The sequence below is a fragment of the Brachyhypopomus gauderio genome, chromosome 14 (genome assembly GCF_052324685.1).
Source record: "Brachyhypopomus gauderio isolate BG-103 chromosome 14, BGAUD_0.2, whole genome shotgun sequence".
NCBI classification, from domain to species: domain Eukaryota; kingdom Metazoa; phylum Chordata; class Actinopteri; order Gymnotiformes; family Hypopomidae; genus Brachyhypopomus; species Brachyhypopomus gauderio.
The window spans coordinates 17,046,840-17,070,977 of NC_135224.1; the positions used below are offsets into that span (position 1 = coordinate 17,046,840).

The following is a 24,138-nucleotide window of genomic DNA, read 5'->3' on the forward strand; positions in this document are numbered from 1 at the left end:
TTTTGGGGTTTGTTTGGCCACATACCCTGTACCACAGACATTTTTTTTTCAGGTTCTTCCACAAATTCTCAGCTCTGCCTTTATATGGACTGCGATTTAATATTCTATTGGGCAATGATTTCATATTCCTAATTTGTTCATACTTAATGGAAGACTTCACCCATCACTTAAGTCATTGGGTCAGTTTGACTGTGCCTACAGTTACATAATGTATCCAAGTATAACAGGGTCAAATTAAATAATGCCACAGATTATCCCTGACTATTTCTGCAGCATGTTGGCACTATGCTTGGTATTGGTCCCTGTTGACACGCGGATTTAAAAGACTTTTATTTGTGATGTGGTGCTGCGTGCGAGCGCGTGCAGCGCTCTGAGGTAAACCGCTGGTCCAAACCGTTCCTCGGGAGAGCCGCTGTCCGCATTTAGCTGCTTAGCTGGGTGTGAAGCGTTAAAGTACATTCATATCTGAGTTTTAATTTATATAAGCAATTTGGCGAGATTAAAACACTGTACATTAATAAAAACGTCCCTATATCCAACTAACTGATTTGGACAGGCCAAACGCTAGTGTACGTTAGCTACAACATGCTATGTAGTAGATAGTGTTACATTTTTTTGCGGTCTAGCTAATTAATTTGGCTAATATTTTCACTGGAAAGGTGTTTTTTACACGTTATAAATATATTTCCCCAAACAGCCATGGAGTGGTTTCACTGTAACAACTGTTTCTTGAGACAAGCGAAGAGCTTCGTGGTGTCGAGCTGCGGCCACGTCCTGTGTGAGAGTTGTGTGAAACCAGGTGAACACCGGCGAAGAGTTTTACATTCACCACAGGTTCACTCTCGTGTGACCGCTGCGTGTTTTCTGATAATAATAATAATTAATAGTTTTCACGTTTCTCTCCGTAGGTATCTGCTCCGTGTGTCGAGTCTCCTGTAGCTATTTGCCGATATCCGAGCAGGTAGCGCGTTGGGCCGCTTTCTCCACTTTCCGAGGCGATGATTGAGTTCGTTTTAACTGTACACAAAGTCCTGAATTTGGGTTGCAACCGTTTTTTTCCCCTCGGGAAACCAATTCTTAAATATTCTCAATATATTCTCAATATTTTCTTAAATATTGGCCTCCTCCGGGAGGAAGGGTAATGAAATACGTTAACGACTCGGTAAGAGTGCCTGCGTTAGGCAGGGACCGCTGGCTTGTCCGCAGGTTACACAGTATACATACACACACACACACCTACCTGCTGCTTGCGACGTGCTGCAGTTTATACGGTTTTGAACGGTGCAAAATAATAATGTGATGTGGTTACACTGGTGTATATTGTTTCTCATGAACAATACCGGTTTAACTCGGTAAAATGCAGTGTCGTGTTCCATTTAAGTGGCCTCTTACGAATAGGTTAATAAACCTTTATGTGTAACAGATACTTGAAATGGTATGACTCAAGCCTCTCCATCAACTCGTTGTACTGAAAATCTTCGATGTAGTTAATCCATGCTCATAATAATGTGTTGGGTTGGGTGGTGTGAGGGTTGTGTGCCCCCTCCAAAGTTGAAATGAATCCTACGCCACTGAAAAGCATTACTTTTCTGGGAAGAAAATGTGCTGAATGTTTTATCCCATAATGTTCCCCCCCTCCCCCTGCTGCTGTATCTCTTGTGGTTTTTGGTGAAGATGAAACCTCAGGAACGGATGTTCTTCAGAGACCCAGTGAACCTCCTTCAAAGTCGTCTGGAGCACGTCACACAGGTCTCAGTTTCAGGGTTGTGATTTACTGTTTTAGTAAACTGTATTATTTTGGCAATAAAGTATAGAAAGCATTTGCATTCGAAAAATCTAGAAAGTTCCACTATATTAAAAGCTTTTAGTGCTTCCAAATGGACTTTGGATGTTGTTTTGTGGGGTGATCTATCAGGACACCAATTTCAGATCATCAGATAGTGCTGCAACGATTCTTTTAATTCATTTAAAGAAAGTGAGCTATTTTCATTACCCTTACTGTCCAACATGAATAGATCATCAGAATATATTATCTGATTTACAAGGTGGCTACTGTCAGTATTAGACATTTCTAAAGTAGTATAGAGTGCCATAATCTGGTGCCTGTGACATTGCGTTACTTTTCCTTGAAGGATGTGGCTGACAGGATGTGTCCTGTTCTTAATGACTTGGTGACTTGGACTGAATTTCCAAGATGCTCATCAAGAAAAAATATTTTGTACAATGAATGAAGATGTTTTTTAATATAAGAAATGATAAAATGTCTATTTCACCAGTGACTGTACCAACTGGAATATACAATGTTTATAAAATATCTGACATGTGGCAAAAAGAAAGACCACAGCTTTTGCAAACGTGTCAGCAAAAGAGCGAGATCTTTGAGATCTTTTGCCTGTACTTCTGCTCATAATGACCTGAGGCTGGTGAAACATAAACTTTTCTGAGTGTTTGGTTGTGTGTGGACCGCTGTATATTACTCTGGATTTACCTTGGTGCCATAATTACATTTCATTTCAGATTGCAATGTTCCAGAATAAGCAGAAAGAGAGAGTCATAGCCTTCCACAAACATGCATGCGTGGAAATGGAGAAAAGGCTAGTAGAAATCAGTGGTCAGTGGTCCAGGTAAAGCAATGTATTCAAAGTAACGTGATTGTGTGTAGTAACTTGATTGGGTGTAGTAAGTGGTTTTGGGGGCCCTTTTGTGGTCTGATAACAAGCTAAGATAATTAAAATAAACATTGCACAGGCAAAATCTTGATCTGTGGAAGGTTAGTGCTATATTTGTGCTTTCTGTGCACTACTGTGATGATAATTATTATTCAACAATTATGGTAAGAAGTCACATTACTTGTCACATTAATAATTATGATGCAGTATATTTAATAGTATGTTTAATAAAACACAATACTGAGGCTCTAGCCTCAGATTTGACCCCACCTGTATTATTACTCCCACTCTAAGCATTGCACACGTGTGCTTTAGGAGTGGCTACACTTAAATGTCAGAGGTGTGCTGGCCAGGCAGCACATGAGCCTAAACAAGCGTGTGACTCACACCCAGGGCGTGCCGACTGCTACATGCTGAGTTAGTTTGTTCATGTTGTTGATTGTGTTATATTTGAGCATGGCTATGCTTGGATGCCTCAGTTCACAGTCTGATAGTTGGACAGAGCGTCCATTTCAGTATTGATGATTCTGTCCCTATTCAATATAGGGTTGGGTGCTTTGCTCAAGGACACCTCAGTCATGGCCTCAGGCCTGGGAATCGAACCCACAACCCTCCAGTCACAGGACCAGTTCCCTAACCACATGACCATGACTGCCCCCAGTTATATATATATTTTTATATATTTCCAGAACGTCTGGAAGTGTTGTGGGCTTAATTCAGCAAAACACAGATGAAGGGAAGTGCCTACCTGATTACCCCTGTGAAGAGCTCGCAATATTCTGGTTTTTAGTATGAAGTGACTTATAGTTATGCCAGATAAACATGGCTGTAGGTTCTGTTTCCCTTGACAATGCTGTGTTCTTCTAGTTTGATCCTGTGCACTGATTTTCTGTGCTTATAATTTTTTTAGGCAGGTGTTGGAACTGAAGAAGGAGAACACTGAACTCAAGAAACCCCTTTCCCAGAGAAGGGTGAGACAGTTCTGTTTCTGTGTGAGTGTACGCTGGAAGAGTGAGACAGTTCTGTTTCTGTGTGAGTGTACGCTGGAAGAGTGAGACAGTTCTGTTTCTGTGTGCGTGTACGCTGTAATGGTGAGACAGTTCTGATTCTGTGTGCGTGTATGCTGTAATGGTGAGACAGTTCTATTTCCATGTGCATGTACACTTTAAGGGTGAGACAGTTATGTTTCTGTGTTTGTTACTTAACAACTAGCTGGTGATATATTTTTCCATGGTGGTATATTAATATCTAATATCTTTTACATTTCTTTCCCCCTCATGTGTAGCCCTCACCTGGGAAATTCAATGCCAATAGGTAATTATCATTGCATATGCATACTGTGATGAAATATGCTCCTAGTATATTAATATTACTTGCTTATATTTGTTGTATAATCATATAGCGTGCCTAATGTTTATCCTGTTTAGTTAAGGAGCCATGAAACACAGTATTTATGTGGTAATTTGCTAATGTGCAGAGACACCCCAAGGATGTCGCTGCCAGTGGCTGTCACATCACCAGGTACTTAGAAACAAAGGTCTAATGGGTATTACTTCAATTACATTAAAAGTAAGGAGAAATGGCACTGATAGTTAGGTGAAACTGTATTAATATTTAGGAGAAACAGGATTAATAGATGAAACACATTAATATTTAGGAGAAACAGGATTACTTTGTGTCCTTACCTCTCTCTTCCTTTCTCAGTCACTCCTCGCTCCAGGGCTGTGAGGTACATAAATGTATAAGAACCAAACCATATTTCAGTTAATTATCCTAACTCTGTCTTTGTGTGCTAAACGTGAAATAAATAGTTATCATTTGCGTTTGCCAGTCTCCCATGCTCTGCTGACTCCATGGAGAGATTTCGACAATCCCGATCCAGCTTGATGGTGAGTTTTTCTATTACAGAATATTTCCATTGAATTCTTTTTAACCAAATCAGCTCTGCTGCTCTGTACAGATGTTTTTCACATTTTCCCCTTCGACTTTCCATGTGATAGACTCCACCGGGTTCAGTCACTCCAGTTTCATCTGTGGGGTCACTGCACGAACATGTGCTTAGTGAGTAATGATTTCAGAGCTTTACCACCATGGCAGAATAAGTGAGAGGTTGAAACAGAAGACACATAGAGACATCTCACTGATCAATGAAATTTACAGTAGATTGATTGTTTTAAAGACTCCAGTGCATTAAATTACATTTTTGTTTCACAAATTGGAAAAAAGCCTCACAAATTGAGTTGTTTGATAAGGGAAAAAACCCAAAGACATTTCTATTGATTTTGGTGCAATATGTACAATCTGGTTTTTAAACCTAGACTAGTTCATACCTCTCAAATATGTATCCTTCTGATTAACTGAGAAACTGTTAAGATGTTGTTAGTTGTCTTTTGTTGACAATGAAAGACAAGAAAAAAAGCCATCGTACTCTGTATCCAGTGAAAATTTCTTTTTTAAAATATATATTACGTATGGCTTTGCCCTAACATGAACACACTAAAAATCTTCTCTTCTCATTTCAAGGGACACCAAGCTCCGTTAACACACCACTGAGGTAAGTTAAACATTACTATGCAAAATAAACATGCAAATAAAAGTTTTATATGACTTTTCCTCTCATGTGCTTTGCCTTAGGTCAGACCACATAACCCCAAACATTTTCCAGTTCCAGTTTCTACCTAGGAGAAATATCCACTCTCCGCAGCCATGGAATGTGCAGTAGTTAAACATCTAAGACAAGTAATAACAATGACTGGCAGACACCTATGGCTGACACCATTAGCTGAATAACCACATTTATAAAACCTGTTGTTTACTTTTCCTTGGAAACTACATAATTACATTATATTGCAACATTAAACGCCATGGTAGTTACATACTGAAGTTTGGTTTCTGGAGGTGATTCTGTAAATGTGAACTAGATGATTATCTAGACCCAGAAACTCTTTAACTCTGAGAGACCTGAATGAACACGTCAGGCACATTTAGACCTTTTGGCTTTTTGTCAGGGCTGATATGTAGAATGCGTTTAACCAGTCTGTTTTGGTTTAATAAAAATCTCATTAGCTACTAGTTCTAAAAGCTCATTGAGCTCGGTTATATTGAACAATCTAACTCTGTCAAAAGCAGAATTACATATGTCCCCCTTCCTTAAATCAGACCACATTAAATATTTGTATGCCACACAAAATGCAGTTTATTTTCATTACATAGTCCATTTTATTTCAGATATTTATTTATTCAATTTATTTCTTACACAAAAAAAAGCAAAAATCTGCTTTTCATTTTAAGACAACCAAGAACTACAATAAAAAAATCTCAGGACAACTCCTTATAATGAACTAGTTCTAGGAGGGTGTCTTCTAATTGAATTCAATATAAAGTCAATTACAAAGTGTTCTTCTCCAGTTTGTTACAAAATATATCTAAACATACAAAAGGTAAAGTATCATAGAGTGTACATTTAACCTCCAGTTATTGCAGCTTGACTTAATGGGACTGTGGTAATTCTCAATCAGTGTGCATGCTTAGATTACTGAAACAGCAAAGGTTGCAAGATTATGGCTACTCAAAAAGCACAAGCTTTGAGGAAGGTAAACAAAGACCCATCAGCTGTACATCAGAACATCCTGAACCTGTGACTGTGCTGATCAATGCTACATTGCTTTATTGCCAGTGCATACTGTGAATTAAGGAAGCACTAACTCCAGTGTATTGCATTACAGTCTGTACGTTAATAGGATTTAAAAATTAAACCAAGACGAAAAAAATGCCCATCTTCAGAGTTCTATTGACTTTAATAAGATATGCTATTGAACTGGGCATGGTAAGTTTATTTACCTACAAACAGCAAGCTGAATATACAACAAAAGGGTCATCCAACCCCTAGAAAAAAAGATTCTATGCAGTCTAAGGCACATTATAGGACAATACAGCTTTAAAAGGGAAAATATTAAATAACTTTGTATTTGACTGTATATGTATATGAAATCATTATTCAAACTCATTATTTAAATAGGCTGATATGTGCAATTAACCAGCATGCTTCACTGTAGCATCCAACGCCATCCAACAGTTCTATTGGGTCTGCATAAGTCCAAACATGACAGATGTTTACAAACTACATAGATGTGCAGCCTGAATGTGAATAAGCTCTAAATCGAAACTTCCCACACACTATGTATTACTTTTATTATTAACAAGAAAGGTTGATTTTGAAGCTCCTTTAAAGACTGTTTAAAAATGCTAATCTCCTCAATACCTTTGCTTGTCTGCTTTGATAGAGACTTTTGGGGTTTCTTCCATTTTCTTATATTTATGGTTCATTTCCAGTGTTCAGTTTGCATTACATGCGCCACACATTTATATACAACAAATACAATGAAGTGTGTCATGAAAATAACCTTTAAACAGTTGTGAAAACCTTTCAACTCCAGGTTCAATATTCAAGTGCAGCAAGTCATGAAAACCTGGAGATTTGCAGATTTAGCTTGTGTGTGAATAGGTAATCACAGTGCTCATTAGGCCTCCTGTTCACTTCACACAATATGGCCTTCATTATTATCTACCAATCAACTACATAGCACTACTGTACCTAAAAGAGAAGTAAAGTTATGCATACGTTTCTAATAAGTTACTGCTGACGCTAGACATCAAAACAAAAACCCAGAACAATCAGCCAGTGTGTTGACTACCCTGGCAGGAATAAGATATTTAGAAACAAATGGAGCAAGAAAACTAAAACACAAGCATGGAAAACAGCAAGAACTGGATCTGCGAACTGGATTTAGGCAATCGAAGATATTTTTTTCGTACTCTGTGTGTCTTAATCCATGTACAGTATAGGGTGGAAGATACACTGGAAACAGCTGGAAAAAGCAGATAATCAAAAAGACGTTCCATTTCAGTCTTCAGAACTATTCTGCAGCTCTGCCGTCTCACCATCCTTGCACGCAAACCAGTCCCGGACCTGCTGGTAACTCATCTTTGACTTTCGGCAAAGAACATCCAGATCTTTCTCCTGCAATATGCCCGTCTGCTGGTAATACAACTCCAGAGGATGCATATCCAAGGAGTCCGATACTGACTTTGGTACGTTTGAGGCACTGTTCAACTGAGACTTGCGTTTGCGCATGCTGTCATTCTTGGGGATCGCACTGGAGCTGCTGGCTTCAGCCCCAGCACCTCCGTTTTGCTGCACTGCTATCTCCGCGAGGATCTGGTCGCGGACAGCACCACGCACCCAGCGTAAATGCCCATTCTTCACGGCATAGCGAGTGTCCCCAAACCACTGGATGACGTCAGCTCGGGGCAGGGATGTTAGTTCTACCAACTGTGTATACTCCTCACTCTTTGGCCATGGGCAACGCAAAAAGTATTCTTTCAGTATATCCAGTTGCTCTTTGGATTTCCTCACTCGCCCAGCAGCAGTCAACGACGTTGAAGAACGAGAGGGACTGGGTACTGCAGCATCGGACATTTTCGGAGATTTTTTTGAGGACTTGGAACTTAGTTTTTGAGATGACTGTGTAGAAACATGTGAAGAGGTGAGGCAGAGTGGCGACGAAATGGACACGGATGGCTCGGAGAGGGTCAGTGAGTCATGGGACTTGCTGTCATGTTTACTTCCTACTTCTGCATTGGTATTGTGAGACTTGCCATCTTCTTCGCAGCTCTCTTCACAGCCTGTGTTTGTGTCACTTTCGTCAATTTCGCCCTCTCCAAACGCCTCAAGGGTGTTCGATAGAAAAATCTGAAAAAACTGTGAATTACTCGAACCTCTTTTCTGCACTTTCTTACTGCGGGCTACCGCTTTTGCAGGCGTGCCCGTTTGCTGTTTTTCAATGACCAGGGACAGAGGCTGAAGCTGTTCACCCTCAGATAAAGGCTGGAAATTAGAATTGTTCTTCTCTTCTTCAGCAGCAGGAGACACCAAACCTGGCATCCCCCTGCCATTTCGTAGCTGGTAACGACTGTCGCTGAACCATTTACGGATTTCGTTGCGACTCAGACCAGTCTCCTCTTGCAGGCGTCGGAGTTCAGTCTCAGCAGGCCAGTTCTCTTGAAGGAAGCTCTTGCGCAAAGCAGTGAGCTGGGCTTTAGATTTTTTGTATCGTTTGTGCTTCTGTTGAGATCCAGAAGACGACTTTAGAGGGCTAGGTGAGGCAGTTGATGGTGGTGTAGCTGGACTGTCCACGGAATGGCTGTAGTAATTAGAGTTCTGAGAAGGTGAATGGGGTGAAAGAGAATTTGTGGAAGGAGAAAGCTTAAAATCGGGGGATTCGTTTTTGTGCCTTTTGTGAGACGCAGGGTGTACAGAATCCTCCATATGAACCTTCTCCTCAACCTCTTCATGCTCATCCCATCCAGATCTCTTTCTTTTCTTACTTTCTTCATATACAATGCCTCTTGCAGGCTCTGGACCTGCTAGCTTACAGCGTGTTTCTTCAATGTCCTCAGATGCCCAACTGATTCCATACTTGATTCGCTGTACCATAAACCAGACCTTGACTTTATCCAGTGGAAGTGCACAGACATTAGCTAGTGTGCTCACTTCTTGAGACGTTGGATAGGGGAAGACATTGAAGGCCTGCACCAGCTCAGGGATAGTGTCCAGCTCCTTTGTCTGATCAGATTGGGTCCACACGAGCTTTAGTCCCTCTGACACCAGTGGAAGACACACCACTGAGTTATTGTTGGTGCTGAAGCTCATTGAACCACTCCCTCTTGTGCTGCCATTGGTCATTTTCACCTTATGATTAGAGGGGCTTGTAGGTGCCTTTCCGTTGGCGTTAACGTGGTTTGGGGACTTGAGCTGGCGTGGATTGCTGAACTTTCCTTCTTTCTTTGACAGTGAACCTCCAGGAGAGGTAACCTTCATGTCATGTTCACTGGGCACGTCCATCAGGCTTGGCTTTTGGCAGTTACTGAAAGCTGAAGAAGAGAGGGGGGTTAGAAAGGTTTCACTACAGTCTAGGCTGGTAATAACCATCACACTGTCCTCATCATCACAGCTCCTTCACAGTCATCACATTCAATGTTCTTGCACTATACCAGTCATCATTTCTGACATTAGCTGATATCCCCATCATGGCTTATTTTCCTGCTGTGTATTGAATTCTTTCCCACATACTGCAAGGAGCCTTGAGTACAATTAAAACAACACAAAAGAATAATACATGTTATTCCAGACAGTTTTGGTGTAATTGTCTATTGTGTGTGATATTTTCATGCAAATTAACCATTAACAAATTGATCTGACCTCATTCGTAGTTTTTGTCCATGTCACCTGCTTCAGTCTGTCATACTTAATTGTTCCTACAGAGTATTTCAAGGTGATTTCAAATATTATGTGTAATTTCTTACTAAGCTTAAATACAATGGGTCTCTTATTGTCAGAATCCAAGATCAGTGTCCTTCAGAAAAAACACACACACCCCTAGAACATCTAAAAAGATGCATTTTTCAGTGATTGAATGGTGAGTTCCCATTTTTTAAAGAACATATTTAAGTCTTGGTTTTAATATAAATTGCTTATTTAAAGTCTGTTTCATTGGCATAGTGTCCCATCCCCCCCCCCAAACATGCATTTTCAGAAAGCATGTTAATAGAAATCTAGGCCCAGACCCTTAATGAATATGCTTAGTGTGGCATAATGATTTGCTATGTACAGCTGGGTCAGCTTGCAACAGGGCCACTACACTTTCATTTAGAAGCTGAATATCCTCAGATATATATCCTGCAGCTGATCAGGGTTTTTTATTTTTATTTTTTTGATCACTGCTTTTAAAATTGAATTGTACTATGCATATTTATAAGACCTGACATACATTGTTACCGAACCCCATTTATTTAGTGTAGACAAACATTTTGGGTACAGTCACTGGTTAAACTACCAGATCTGAGGAGGCCAGTCATTACCAAACACAATGTTTAACCCACACAAATGGAGCGTGGAGCATGCAAGTCACTGGAACGACCAAGGCCATCAAATAATATGAAAAAACATCACCCATGTGAGACAAACAAGTTTGGCAGGTCAAAGGTCACATGGGAAGTTTAAGTCACAAGTCTGAAACAGTAATTAACTTGAAATGTTCATATAAACAAGAAGGACTCAAAACACAGTAGTTAAAAAATAAAATAAATAATAATCTGTTCAGTGTGATTACGTAGAGCTGCCCTGACTGGAAAAGTCACAGCAAGGAAACCAGGTGGTGTTGAATAAGTGGTGTTGAATAAGGTGAACACCAAGAGTTCACAGACTCAGTGTCTGGCTTTTGGACGTCACAGACTGCGGTCCTTGTACTTCTGGCAAAGCTGGTGATTTATTTTACACCAAAGCTGGTGATTTGTACCACGTTCAGGTCTCAACCAGTGGTAGTCTGCTTGGCCGCCATGCTACTCTAGTTGGTCCTTTCTTCGTTATTCTGCATAATAATCCAAAATATGCATAAAAGTTGTGCAAACCCTGTTTGATAATTACTGTAAATTTAAATCAATCGTATAAATCAATCACAATGCAGGTTTATTAATAAAATAAACTCTCAATCAACAGCAATAATCGCCTTGTTGTTTCCCAGTGTCTCCAGCACGAGTAGTTTAAGCACCAAACAAAACACGCGAAGGGACGAACTTGTTTACCTGTGGCAAAATAACCTCACATTAAACGGTGGGGAAACAGCTGACAGTTGATACAACAAATGTACGTTCACTTAGATACATTTAATTAGATATTGTGAAAACCACACACACACACAAACCCTCCGGTTTTGGTCACTGACCTTAAACACACAGCGGAGGAAATGACGCCACCAATCTCGCTAATAAGTAACACAGGCGGTTTGATTTTTTTACAAGTTACCGTGTGTTTACACAACAACAAAACCCTCTCCGACTACGTTATTAAGGGTCGCCGCACTGGGCCCAGACCTTCATTTCATTTCTACCTTCCTAAATATCTGGAGACTATCGCCTACCACACTTTTACGCTCCGGCGGTTTCTGGTGTGGTTTATATCGAGCCGAGTCGCTAGCGGACTGTGAGAACTTCTCAGGCGGAGGAAGAGTACGCTGCGTCGTGTTAAAAGAGCGAGCAGGTGTAAATAAAATGACTAGTGTAAGGTTTTTTGTGTGTTTTTAGAAACTCCTGGGCGGTTTATATTGGTGGGGTGCACACTGGCCGTTGTCCAAGCCCAGCGTCCACAACAATGCCCTTACTTGCCCTTTTGTGGCGTCTGAGCCGCCCGGGCTGCACAGGCGCCCTCTCTTCAGAGACAAACATATAACATATAAACTTATTCAACAAAGCCAGCGAGAAGACCCACCAAACTATTACGATCTCATGCGATCAACGCTGTTTATCAGTCATTCAACTCGACTACACGGTGGAAAACGGCGACCGACTGACCACGACTCCCCTTTAAGCTCCCAGGCGAGTCCAAACGCATCGGACGCTTAAAATCATCTCCAAAGAGCGAAATTAAAACCTCAAACTTCATCTCGGAGTTTCATTTACCGCTAGGAATTCCATCAGTATAACTTTAAAAAATGTTCGGTGTACCCACCACTTCAAATCCCCACAGCTACCAGGATCCTCGGCACTCAGTCCCACTATGATCCGCTGGAGCTTTTGTTCTGAAAATCCCAAAGTGTTTTTCCGCTGTCCGGCCGAGGCGAGGCGGAGATGAGGACAGGAAACGGACCGGTCCTCCTATCTCCTGCCATGATGGGGCCGAGGGTGTGCCTGTCCCATCTGGGCACGCCGGGGATTGGAAGAACAGAGCGGCTGGTTTATTAGGCGATTGCTTACAAACCGACTCCTCAAGGGAACCGTCACCCCCGTAAAACGTTGCGTTTGCAATAGGTTATAGTGCTCCTGGACAGATGTGCCTTTTGCTTAACCACAAACTGAAGATTTAAATGAATATTGTCATCCCCCCTCAGGACGTACAAGCCATTTTAAGCAGGATAGGCTACAACCCGCATTTGTTAACCTGCGTACATTTTAAACTTTCTATTGGAATAAACATCTTAGACTTGACATACATTTACAGAAATATTGTTTTATATAAATCATATAAAGTATCATATATCAAATCATATATCACTAACATATTTTATTAACTCCTAACCTGCCATTGAAATATAAATATAACAGCTCTTTAGTGCAACTTTCTGACTGATTTAATGGTCGTGAACATTGATCAAGGCTGATGTGAAATTAGCCACATGCTCTTCATGAACTTTATGAATTTCCCCCACATCTTCCCATTCTCAGTTTAGGGGACTGAGATTTAGCACCTTTCCAAAAGTGTGAATCACACATGATATGAAAGGATGAGTCAACCTGTGTCCTGCCAAAATCCCTCACACGATTAAACACCCAAAAATTCTAATTAATTATGGGCAAAGATAGCTACAACCCATATTCACTATACAGCTCAGGTTATAAGGGCCATTTTTGAAATATACCTGATGTTTAGTTTGAACTCTATATGATAGGATTAAACAACACAAAGATCATATGTAAGTCTGAAGAACGAGGCATGCTGCATACATCTATGGTACTGTTATATTTGGGAGACACAGATCTCTGGTCCACTGGTGCAGGCGGTAGTGGTAATAGTCATTTAAACAAGAGAATTACAGCAAGATTTCATTATGCCAAGCAAATGTTTTAACAGCACTAAAACAACACATGCTATACAGGAAGGAAACACACAGCATTGAGGATGAGTCTAATTGCATAAACACATTACCCTTTTATTCTTTCTGAACCAGTTTAGGGTAAAAGGAATATAAAAGTGTGTATTGATTGAAAACATCTAAGCAAGGAACTATATACAGCTAGAAAGCTGTGCGCACCGAGACAAATAGAAAGGCCACAAGAGATTCATTAATTTCTATTGTGTCGTAAGTGGCCTCTAGAGGACGCTGTTAATTTGCACTAATAGCCATTAATACAGAAATGCAGATCTATGCGTCTATCTAGTGTTGAACCCGTCAGAATTTGCTACTGGCCAGTGTGAGGACAAAACGTGGCACTCTGAGAAATGAAGGCATGACGGCAGAGAGCCAGGACAGGTACGGCACCTGTGAGAGGACAAACTTCAATGAGGTGTAGTCCACCACGCTGCGACCTCCAGGTGTGTGTGTGTGTGTGAGAGAGAGAGAGAGAGAGAGGTTAAGGTCACTTCCACACAACTTACGCATCACATTTTCTTCTGCCATTTCTTTTGAATATAAAATATGTTCGATTACCATCAATGTCTCGAAGTCCATAGCGTCTGGCAAGATCACATGTCAACAACACCTTCCCAGTTAGCGACATGAGATTCTCGTCTGTTTGACCCGAACAAACAGGAAACAGAAATGTTCATTATATACAGTTGTGCTCAAATGTTTACATACCCCGGCAGAATTTTTGCTTTTCTCAGAGAATATTAATGATAACACACAAACCTTTTCCCCCCCTCATGGTTGGTTGGGTGAAGCCATTTATTGTCCAACCACTGTTTTTTCTCTTTTTAAATTATAATGACAACCAAAAACATCCAAATGACCCTGATCAAAAGTTTACATACCCTGGTGATTTTGGCCTGATAACATGCACAGAAGGTGACACAAATGGGTTTGAATGGCTACTAAAGGTAATATCCTCACCTGTGACCTGTTTGCTTGTAATCAGTGTGTGTGCATAAAAGCTGAGTGAGTTTCTGGAATCCAGACAGACTCTTGCATCTTTCATCCAGATGTTTCTGGATTGTGAGTCATGGGGAAAGCAAAAGAATTGTCAATGGATCTACGGGAAAAGGTAGTTGAACTGTATAAAATAGGAAAGGGATACAAAAATATATCCAAGGAATTGATGATGCCAGTCAGCAGTGTTCAAACTGTGATAAACAAATGGAAAATCAGGGGTTCTGTAAAAACCAAACCAAAGAAAAACCCACAAATAACATCAGCTGAAATTCAAGACTCTCTGAAAACTAGCGGTGTGGCTGTTTCAAGATGCACAGTAAGGAGGCACCTGAAGAAAAATGGGCTGCATGGTCGAGTGGCCAGAAGAAAGACATTACTGCGCAAATGCCACAATGCATCTCGTCTACAATACGCCAAACAACACAGAGACAAGCCCCAAAACTTCTGGAACAATGTAATTTGGAGTGATGCGACCAAAATTGAACTTTTTGGCCACAACCATAAACATTTGGAGAGGTGTCAACAAGGCTTATGATGAAAGGAGGAACCTTGTAAACCCTGTAAAGCTGCTTTGCGACAACTTGAGTTGTTAAAAGCGCTATACAAATAAACTTTGATTGATTGATTGATTGAAAGGAACACAATTCGTACTGTAAAGTATGGAGGAGGACCGCTGATGTTTTGGGGACGTGTGAGCAAAAAAGGCACAGGAAACTTGGTCAAAGTTGAAGGAAAGATGAATGCAGCACGTTATCAGCAAATACTGGAAGCAAATTTGCACTCATCAGCCCGGAAGCTGCGCATGGGACACACTTGGACGCTCCAACATGACAACGATCCAAAACACAAGGCCAAGTCGACGTGTCATTGGCTACAGCAGAACAAAGTGAAGGTTCTGGAGTGGCCATCTCAGTCTCCTGACCTCAACATCATTGAGTCACTCTGGGGAGATCTCAAGCATGCAGTTCATGCAAGACGGCCCAGGAATTTACAGGAACTGGAGGCTTGTGTGTTTGTGTTTTATCATTAATATTCTCTGAGAAAAGGCCAAGAAAGCAAAAATTCTGCCGGGGTATGTAAACATTTGAGCACAACTGTGTGTGTGTGTGTGTGCGTGTGTGTGTGTATATATATATATATATATATATATATATATATATATATATATATATATATATATATATTGGCGTTTCATTCGACTCCTCTCTCACTTTAATTCCACACATAAACTCTATCCGTAAATCTGCTTTTTTCCATCTCCGCAAAATTGCCAGGCTCTGCCCCATACTTTCACTAAAAGATGTCGAAACCCTGGTACATGCATTCATTACTTCCAGACTAGATTACTGTAACTCTCTGCTTTATGGTCTACCCGCTAAATCACTTCGCCCCCTACAACAGATACAAAATTCTGCAGCCAGAGTTCTAATGTCCACAAAGAAATCTGCACACATCACTTTCTATCCTCCATCACTTACACTGGCTTCCTATCTCTGAACGCATCCACTATTAAATCCTACTCCTAACATTCAAATCTCTACATGGTCTTGCACCCTCCTATCTCTCCAACTTTCTCCACCTTCATATCTCATCACGTCAGCTCAGGTCCTCTAACCTAGGTTTGCTCTCTGTCCCACGACACAGACTATCTACTATGGGTGGCAGATCATTCAGTGTTGCTGCCCCCACCCTCTGGAATTCGTTACCTCCCTCTATTCGCTCCTCTGACTCTCTCTCCACTTTCAAAACTCAACTCAAGACTTTCCTCTTTTCTTGATATTTCCGCTCTTTCTAAGCCCTGTATTTTTCCCCTTTCATGTATGTACAGCGACCTTGGGTTTGTGAAAGGCGCTATATAAAATAAACATATTATTATTTATTATTACACACACACACACACACACACAGATTTGGGTTCTGCACATTGTGTAATGTACACGTGCAGACACAAAGGTACTAGGAAGCACTCTGGCAGGAGGGCTTTAATGAGGCCCACCTACCTCTGGCCAGTTCAACGATGCATTTCCCGCTCATCTCGGTTGTCTCACCATTACTAAACAATTCCTTCATCTAGAAGATAAACAAGAAATCAGCTCAGAGCTGATGACAGGTGCCATACGCACACACACACAAACAATGTCAATGGTGTGTTTTCCAACGAGTACCCTTAGCCCAGGGGTGCCCATTACGTCGATCGCGATCGGAAGTGTCGGTCGATTGTGAAGGAATGCGGGTAGATCACATGACATTAAAAAGTAGTGGATGAATGACAGGATATCGTCCATCCGCTCTGACGGTTGTATATATACACCGCCCAGGTATATATATATACCCCCCCCCCATCAACAAATTACAATCGGGGCGAGGTAGATCTTTCTGACTTGGTCATCTTATAAGTAGCTCGCAACCTGAAAATTTGTGGGCACCCCTGCCTTAGCCCAAGTTTCCAGTTATCAATCAGACATAGGAGGAGGACGTTTAGTGCTGTGAATGTTATGCTGTTTTCAGTGTCTTTTTGATAAATTAGGTAGCAAATGATACTGAAGAAATATGCAGGTGGCTTTGGACACAAGTTCCTTCCTAATGCTGTCAACTTAATGTCACGTCACCCAAGAGTATAAACCCACACAGACCACAGGCTGGACATATAACACAGATCAGTACTGTTTACATGTGTTAGAGGTCATGGTAGTTATTCAAAACACAATAAGATACAACTTATATCATCACTGCATCTGATGGTGTCAGAATAGTTTTTATCCAATTACCAATGAGGGGCTTGGTAATTAGCATGTGAGGGAAACCGCATGTGTTAAAATCTGTGAATTCTTTAAACGGCACTGCCGACGTCCTCCACGACAGGATTGAAACAGCTTCATCAACTGGTGGCCATCAAGGTTAAAAAAGTTAATGAGTAAATTTAACATCGATCTGGCCTTGATGTGTGCTTACACCACCATGGGGTCACATGGCACAATGTCGCCTCGTTCAGGATGAAGAGAAAGATGAAAGCTTCCAGTTATTTAAATCAATCTGTTAATGATCCCCCCCCCCCCCCCCCCCCCCCAAATTAGTCTCGTAAATCTATGGAGTCTAATTCTATTTCAGCTCCTGATTCAAAACCTAAACTGCAACATATCTGTGTTTGCTTGCAAACAGACGTAAGGATGTGTACTTTCGTCTCAAGCTATTTCAGCGGGCTAGACCTGGACTGAAAGTCTGACAGGAATTAGAAGACTAAGGACGAAAACGCTGATTTGATGAAAAAAGTTTTTTTTTTTTATGCTTTTGGAATATATCATGGTTTCAAATAGCGTTAGGATGGTTCTGTATGCTGTAAGAACAACTTAAAAGTCATGTGTGAAGATACAAGTTTACTGGCTATAACATTTTGACAGTGAAAGCCAAGCACAGCTTGTGTTTCACCTGAACCTTTAACAGAGCCAACAACGGCCGCAGTGACATGGGCGCGTTGAGCTCTGCTAAGAGGGTGTCTCTTACTTGGTTTTCGCCTCGAAGTGTTTCATTGTGCAGTATATTCTGGGAAACGAGCTCTGTGCGGACTGCCCCAGGCCAGAGGCTGACGGACACCACCCCTCTTCTCCTCAACTCCACTGCCGTGTCAGCAGCTAGTCTGTCACACTGGGAGAGGAAGCACGCAAGTACCACAAACACATCTCTCCACACGCTCTCGAGAGCCGCAAAAACGCACAGACACAAACTGTGTGCACTGTGTGTCACGGATATGATAAAACTGTCAGAGGTGTCACATAATAAATGAACCAGACGTCCTAAATGACTTACCGCAGCCTTGCCGATACCATAGGGCACGTTAAAGATATATCGTAAACCCCCAATGGATGAGATGACAACTATCAGGCCCTTCCCCCGAGGCACCATCATCCTGGCAGCATACACAGAGCAGAAATAGTGCCCCCTACAGCACAGGAGGAGCACAGGCATCAACGTGACATCAGCACCTCGACCCTCAAAAACTACCATTATTAATAGTGTCGGCCATGTTGCGTTTAAGCCTACACTAAAAAAAAAATCAAATAGTAATTCTGTAGGTGCTTCTTACCGGAGACCAGTGTTGTTGATTGAATCCCAAATAGCAGGATCCATCTCCCAGAACTTCTTTCCCATGTTATCAAAAATGTCCTGCATGAATATTAAAAAAATGCAATGAATCACATATTTGAAAGCATTAATTTTAAGGCTAACCTCAACAATAACATTGCTAATGTTACTGATGCTATATCAATATACAATATTCCAATGTACTGGCAAAAATTGGTGAAGACTCTCAGCCAAGCTTGTAGTGTAAAGTGTAGTGTATAAAGTATGATACAGAATGATGGTATTAAGCCCGAGAGAGATTGTCTCCACTGAGGTAAGTGATTTCTCAACCATTTGCGATTTCTGAATGATAAAATAATTACTAATGTGGAAATGCTGATTCCAATCCGTAAACCTACATCAGAAATGGAAATGATAATTTTACACATATGCCCACTGTTTCCAGATTTTTAGCATTTTAATTACTGTTAATATTTTTTGCCAAATAACCTGCTTTAAAATCTATCTACACTCATACACGCACGCACACACACACACACACACACGCACGCACACACACACACACACACACACACACACACACACACACACACTTATTAGTAGGTGGCTGGCGTGTTGCCAACACCTGAAGTGGTGACAGTGGTGCCATCATAATGGCCTCAGGTATATTGGCAGCTTTCTGCATCTTAATGCAGCTGGGCTTGAGCCAAAACGCGGAGCATCTGACCGGCTGTGGAGGCTGGGTTGAGGAACACGAATCTAGAGTCCCACCCAGTCACAATCAAATCATTTGTGTCATGATACGAGAATAATCGACAATCAGCTGCGTTCACAAGCACAAGTTTGTCAAGCAGACGTGTGTGGCGTAGGTGACCTGCACTCCGGAGTATGCGTTGTTCACCAGGATGTCGAGCCTTCCGTTCTGCTCACGCTGCACGCGCTCAAACAGCTCCTTAACGTCGTCCTCCTTGGAGGAGTCGCAGACCACGGGCAGACACTGCCCGCCCCTCTCATTCACCTGTGCTCATGTACAGACGCAGTGTCAACAGGCTTACCCACAATGCATCAGTCATAATGCAAAGGTGATGCTCGAGTAACATGTTAAAACGGTGCACACAGCGAGGATCATGGCAGACCAGAAAGGGATCCGAGCCATCACGTAAAAGCACAAAGCATCCAGTTTTCAACTGCCTCTGTTTATTTGACATTCTCCGCAATTAACAGTTGGTGTGCAGTTACTTTCTGAGGGACATTTGGATTGTTGCCAGGAACTGGTGGGTTGGGTTAGAGCCACATCAAACTGGAAGTGCTACTACCTGTTGAATTCACACCCTCATTTTTGATAGTGCAAAGCGATTAGCATCCGAGTGAAGATATTAATCAGTCCAAGTTACCAGAGTGCTAACAATATAATTTAAGAGGAGTTGTGTGTAACAAACAACCATTGTATGTATGTGCCATTGCATACAACAACTGCCATATTTTAGTGTACAGCACCACTACCAAGTAGGAAAGATGAAGACTCACCTCAGCTGAAGTCTTTTGAAGGGTCTTTGCCTGTCTGCCCGTAATGTAGACGATAGCCCCAGCTTCACCCAGCTGTAGGGCAATACCTCTTCCAATTCCCCGAGATGCACCAGTCACCACACACACCCAACCAGACAGTGCCATCTAACAAACACACATGTACGTCTACTGAACAACCACATTCCGCAACGCTTTCAGAGAGGATCAACCACGACGAACCACAGTGAACTATGACGAACCACAGTGAACCACGACGAACCACAGTGAACCACGACGAACCACGTAGCCTTGTGGAATACAAGCCAAATTCTTTTTAAACATGTCTGTCACAGCAGCTGGAAAAGTTGATGTATTAAGGCGGCATCGGAATATGTACCATGGCTTGAGAGAAAATCACTATAGAACTGTTTACTGTTTATTATAGAACTGTTTACTATTGTTTAATGCTTATTATAGAACTATTTGCAACTGTTTCATGTTTAATATAGTAATGTGTACTATTGTTTACTGTTTATTATATAGATATTTACTAGTTTACTGCTTATTATATAAATGTTTACCGCGTATTTGAGAACTATGTAATATTGTTTAATGTTAATTACAGAAATATTTACTATTGTTTACTGTTTACTATTGAGTTAACAAACACGTGATTGTTGTGGACCACCCCCACCTCTCCATCTCCATCCATCATAATGCTTTTTCTTTCTACTCTCTGCACATCCTTTGAGCTCCTCAACACATTCTCTCTTGCAAATCACTCCTATTGCAAGAATTAATACTAGACAGCACTGTTGATGTGTCCAATTCTGTCAAAACATGTCAACAAGCCGCTGATTTATGTGTCATAAACCAGAAAGCTCAACCAAATTTTAATGGCATTTGTGAAACACTGTTCGGCTCAACAGAGGTCGTGGCCTAGGCGGGGAGCAAAGGTCGCGGCCAAACGTTCAACAATAGCCTTACTCAGCCTTATATCTGTTACATCGGTTCAATTTCGCTGCTCCTATATTTGACCTATAACAGCATTTTTACTCTATCATCTGCCTAAACTTCTTTCTGATCAGAACTGCTCACCCTTTCTACTTTGAGCTGTTCCACCTGTGGCTCACTGCTGGTCTCATTGTAAATATTCCTGACTGTACATTTGCAAAAGATGTTATAACTTATTCTTTTAATTTTACACAACAATTGCACTTCTCGGCCATCTCAAGGGAGATCACTTGTCTGGGGCCTTCACGTGGTCTGTTCTTCTCTGTTCTCCTTGCTGCTTCCTGACTGTATCTCATTTTGTCTCTGAAAGACATATATCTGCATCCTTTGAATGTTGTTAATAGTGAACGCCATCTGTTATAGTCCACCAACGGTAAAAATGGTAAATCTGAGCTTCGGTGTGTTTTCACAAATGTAAGAAATGTTTCACAAGTCCAGTTGCACATGAAATGCATTGCTCCTTGTATGTACTTCATACCTGTGTGTTAACAGATTCACATGTTTAAAAGTACACCCACGACTTCTATTTTGAAAATAAGTATTGTCATTGAAACGCTTGCCGCCTAGCATGAATGCATCATTAATTCATGGAAATGATCTTTTCACATCTCCTAAATCTATCTTTACTGAAAGCCATTGTGTGGGAATAAATGCACAATATGTAGGAACTGCATGCATGGTATTTATCGCATATATTATCTGGTTTTTTTTTTAATAACGAGACCATTACGTGAATGTCTGGCGAATATTGAACGCTGAAACAACCTTACCGCAGTATTAAAAATGTATATTACCTGTTTGACTTTTCGGCCCCTGCAGCAAGTACTTCTCTCGACGGGCCCAATCTAACTTGAGTTCACACAAAGCTGAATTCCTCGGTCAATACTGGGCGTTCCTCAACAGAGCTCGCTAAAGACGCCGTGGTAGTACAATTAATCTATAGTAAAATACAGCTACTGCCTGTGAATGCACATAGATTTCGGAGGAACGGAAGTCGGGTGGAAAATATCACCCAGACGAACTACAAAATAATTTACGGACTTCGGAACTGGAAAATAAGTTAAGGACTTTTATCGGTGCACAACAGCGAGCCGTCTAAACGGACTGTGTACCGGTGTTGGTGGACAAACGCTTCGGTTCTACTTACCTGCTTATTCGAAACCGACGATTCGTTGGGTTTCTTATTCGTAGCTGCTGATTCAGCATAGTGATTAAAGTAGTAAATTATTGGAAATGTTCGTGTCAATATCGAATGTTTTTATAAACAGAATGAATTATCTGATAGTAAAGAATCCGATGTGAAGTCAATAAGAACCGCTTTTCAGGCAACTGTGAATATAAAATACCTGATTACAAGGAATACATCAGAAGCTCTGATACTGAAGCGTTTGGCAAACGCACTTAAATGAGACACGGCCTATTCGATATAATACAAAGTTCACACAAAGTCTATATCAAAATATTAACTCAACATGGGTCGGACTAAAACTAAAAATAATCATTAAGTGGAGGATATGATATCCTCCAAGGTGTTAAGATTACATTCATTCACTTCATTAAGCTAACTAAAACCCGCTAAGAATTAAAATTGTTAAACGTAAAAAATGTAAAAGTTAAAACCATACAAAACACAGACACACACACACAGCTCCAATCTTTAAATCTAGACTTAAGACTCACCTATTTAATCAAGCCTTCAGTTAATATTCCCCTTGTGAAGATGTGGGGCTCTGTGGCCCCCAGATGTTGAGATTTCTGGTAATCTGAGATGTTGATGCATCCAGCTGTGTCATGGCATCACTGTAGTTGTAGGGGCATAGATATGGATCAGAGGTAAATAAACTAGATTTTTTTTTTTCGGCGTGAGAAATCAGATGTGTGAGCGTGTGAAGACGGTGAAATGCATGTGTCTCACGCTCAATGCGTGAGAGTTGGCAACCCTGTCTGTGGTCACTTCTGAACCCCTCCCTTTAGTTATGCTGCTATAGATTAGCCTGCTGGAGCCACATGCTGATCACTGGCATGTGAGCTATGTATGTTTAAATCAATGGTTGTTTAAATCGATGTCCACACACTCAACCCGTATTGTATATATTTTTTGCATGCTTCTACCCAAGATGATTCCATGCAAGCACCTACAAGCAGCTAGGAGATGGTCTGGCCAACCGGTGGATGTATTGATGCCGGGGTTGGATGTGTCATTGCCACAAGAGAACGTGCTGATGCTCCTACCTGAAGCTCACCATCTGTTCTGCTCCTTTCATAATCTTAGTGAAGAATCCTTTTAGCGGTCCTGTTACCGTTTCTGTTTCTAAGGCTCTTCTGGTTTTTACTGAAATTGAGGATGTTTTGATTGACCTCTGATGAGCTTCTACTTCTCTTCAGTACCTCAGCGCAGCATATTCGTTGATGCAGAAGGAAATAATTAGAAACAACAGACCAATCTGCAGCAAACAAAAAATTGTACTGAGATATCTCAGGAGAGCCCACAAATACAAAACATGTATATGCTCCCCACCAGAGATCTGAAAATAACTGCTGCTCTCCAAGCTTATATACCGCTTCTTCTCCTATCTACCTGCCACTCAGTAATCTTTCATTCCAGAGATGGAGTTGTTTTTCACACTGGTATTCTTTCCTGTTTTCCACTTAAAGTATCCTCTGTGTCCTTTCACCATTGTTTGAAACTTCTGTGGACAATCTTGTTCTCCGATACTGAGTCTACACCAATACGCTGCTTAAACTTTGTCATGCCCCTAAGCTATATACTTTTTGTAGCTTAATGCACCTTATGCAGCATTCCTATCTGGTTTTTCATATCAAGTTTACTGATAAGCAAAATATATTGTTGCTAAGTTTACTGCTAAGCAAAGAATATGTTCCCCACACCTGGAGGATGTTTCGATTGACCTGGAGGTCTCTGCTAGCCCTCCGAATAACATGAACAGCGAGATCTTGCGTTGATGCTAAATATGGCAACAAACAAAAGCAAAAACCTTGGAGCACGATGCACTCCACATGCCAACATCTGCCCAGGACACAGATCAGCGGCTTGACGTACACTTACCATGTGGAATGCCAGGACTCGTCTGCCACCCATCACCAACCTGAGTGAAAATAATAAGAAGCTCCTCCAGCAGATAGGAGCTCGTGAACAGGTACACTTG

The 24,138-nt window shown here is 41.2% G+C and overlaps 3 protein-coding genes across 9 annotated transcripts; 1 reads left to right on the forward strand and 2 right to left on the reverse strand.

The window, feature by feature from the left end:
- Positions 1-212: 212 nt before the first annotated feature.
- On the forward strand, positions 213-5,957 carry LOC143475021 (E3 ubiquitin-protein ligase RNF212B-like). Of its 6 annotated transcripts, none has more exons than XM_076972727.1 (13): positions 213-453; positions 698-799; positions 909-961; positions 1,675-1,749; positions 2,518-2,624; positions 3,580-3,661; positions 3,955-3,983; positions 4,147-4,190; positions 4,374-4,398; positions 4,501-4,558; positions 4,670-4,730; positions 5,193-5,223; positions 5,304-5,951. In XM_076972727.1, exons 2-13 carry the CDS (start codon positions 700-702, stop codon positions 5,389-5,391), a joined length of 753 nt encoding a protein of 250 aa, XP_076828842.1. In that variant the 5' UTR covers positions 213-453; positions 698-699; the 3' UTR covers positions 5,392-5,951. The 6 variants fall into 6 exon arrangements, with proteins under 6 accessions (XP_076828842.1, XP_076828843.1, XP_076828840.1 ...); XM_076972728.1 differs by having other exon boundaries at positions 213-375; XM_076972725.1 differs by having other exon boundaries at positions 213-569; positions 5,304-5,950.
- homeza (homeobox and leucine zipper encoding a) lies at positions 5,858-12,482 on the reverse strand. The gene is made up of 2 exons (XM_076972721.1): positions 12,235-12,482; positions 5,858-9,602 (listed from the first exon to the last, which is right to left on the reverse strand). The coding sequence occupies exon 2, from the start codon at positions 9,571-9,573 to the stop codon at positions 7,573-7,575; it is 2,001 nt and encodes a 666-aa protein (XP_076828836.1). The 5' UTR covers positions 9,574-9,602; positions 12,235-12,482; the 3' UTR covers positions 5,858-7,572.
- Positions 12,483-13,227: 745 nt separating this feature from the next.
- Positions 13,228-22,157, reverse strand: dhrs1 (dehydrogenase/reductase (SDR family) member 1). Of its 2 annotated transcripts, none has more exons than XM_076973218.1 (9): positions 22,119-22,157; positions 19,979-20,122; positions 19,326-19,469; positions 18,453-18,532; positions 18,176-18,308; positions 17,873-18,013; positions 16,372-16,441; positions 13,931-14,011; positions 13,228-13,809 (listed from the first exon to the last, which is right to left on the reverse strand). In XM_076973218.1, exons 2-9 carry the CDS (start codon positions 20,120-20,122, stop codon positions 13,673-13,675), a joined length of 930 nt encoding a protein of 309 aa, XP_076829333.1. In that variant the 5' UTR covers positions 22,119-22,157; the 3' UTR covers positions 13,228-13,672. The 2 variants fall into 2 exon arrangements, with proteins under 2 accessions (XP_076829333.1, XP_076829332.1); XM_076973217.1 differs by lacking the exon at positions 22,119-22,157 and adding an exon at positions 21,766-22,088.
- Between the last annotated feature and the right edge of the window lie 1,981 nt (positions 22,158-24,138).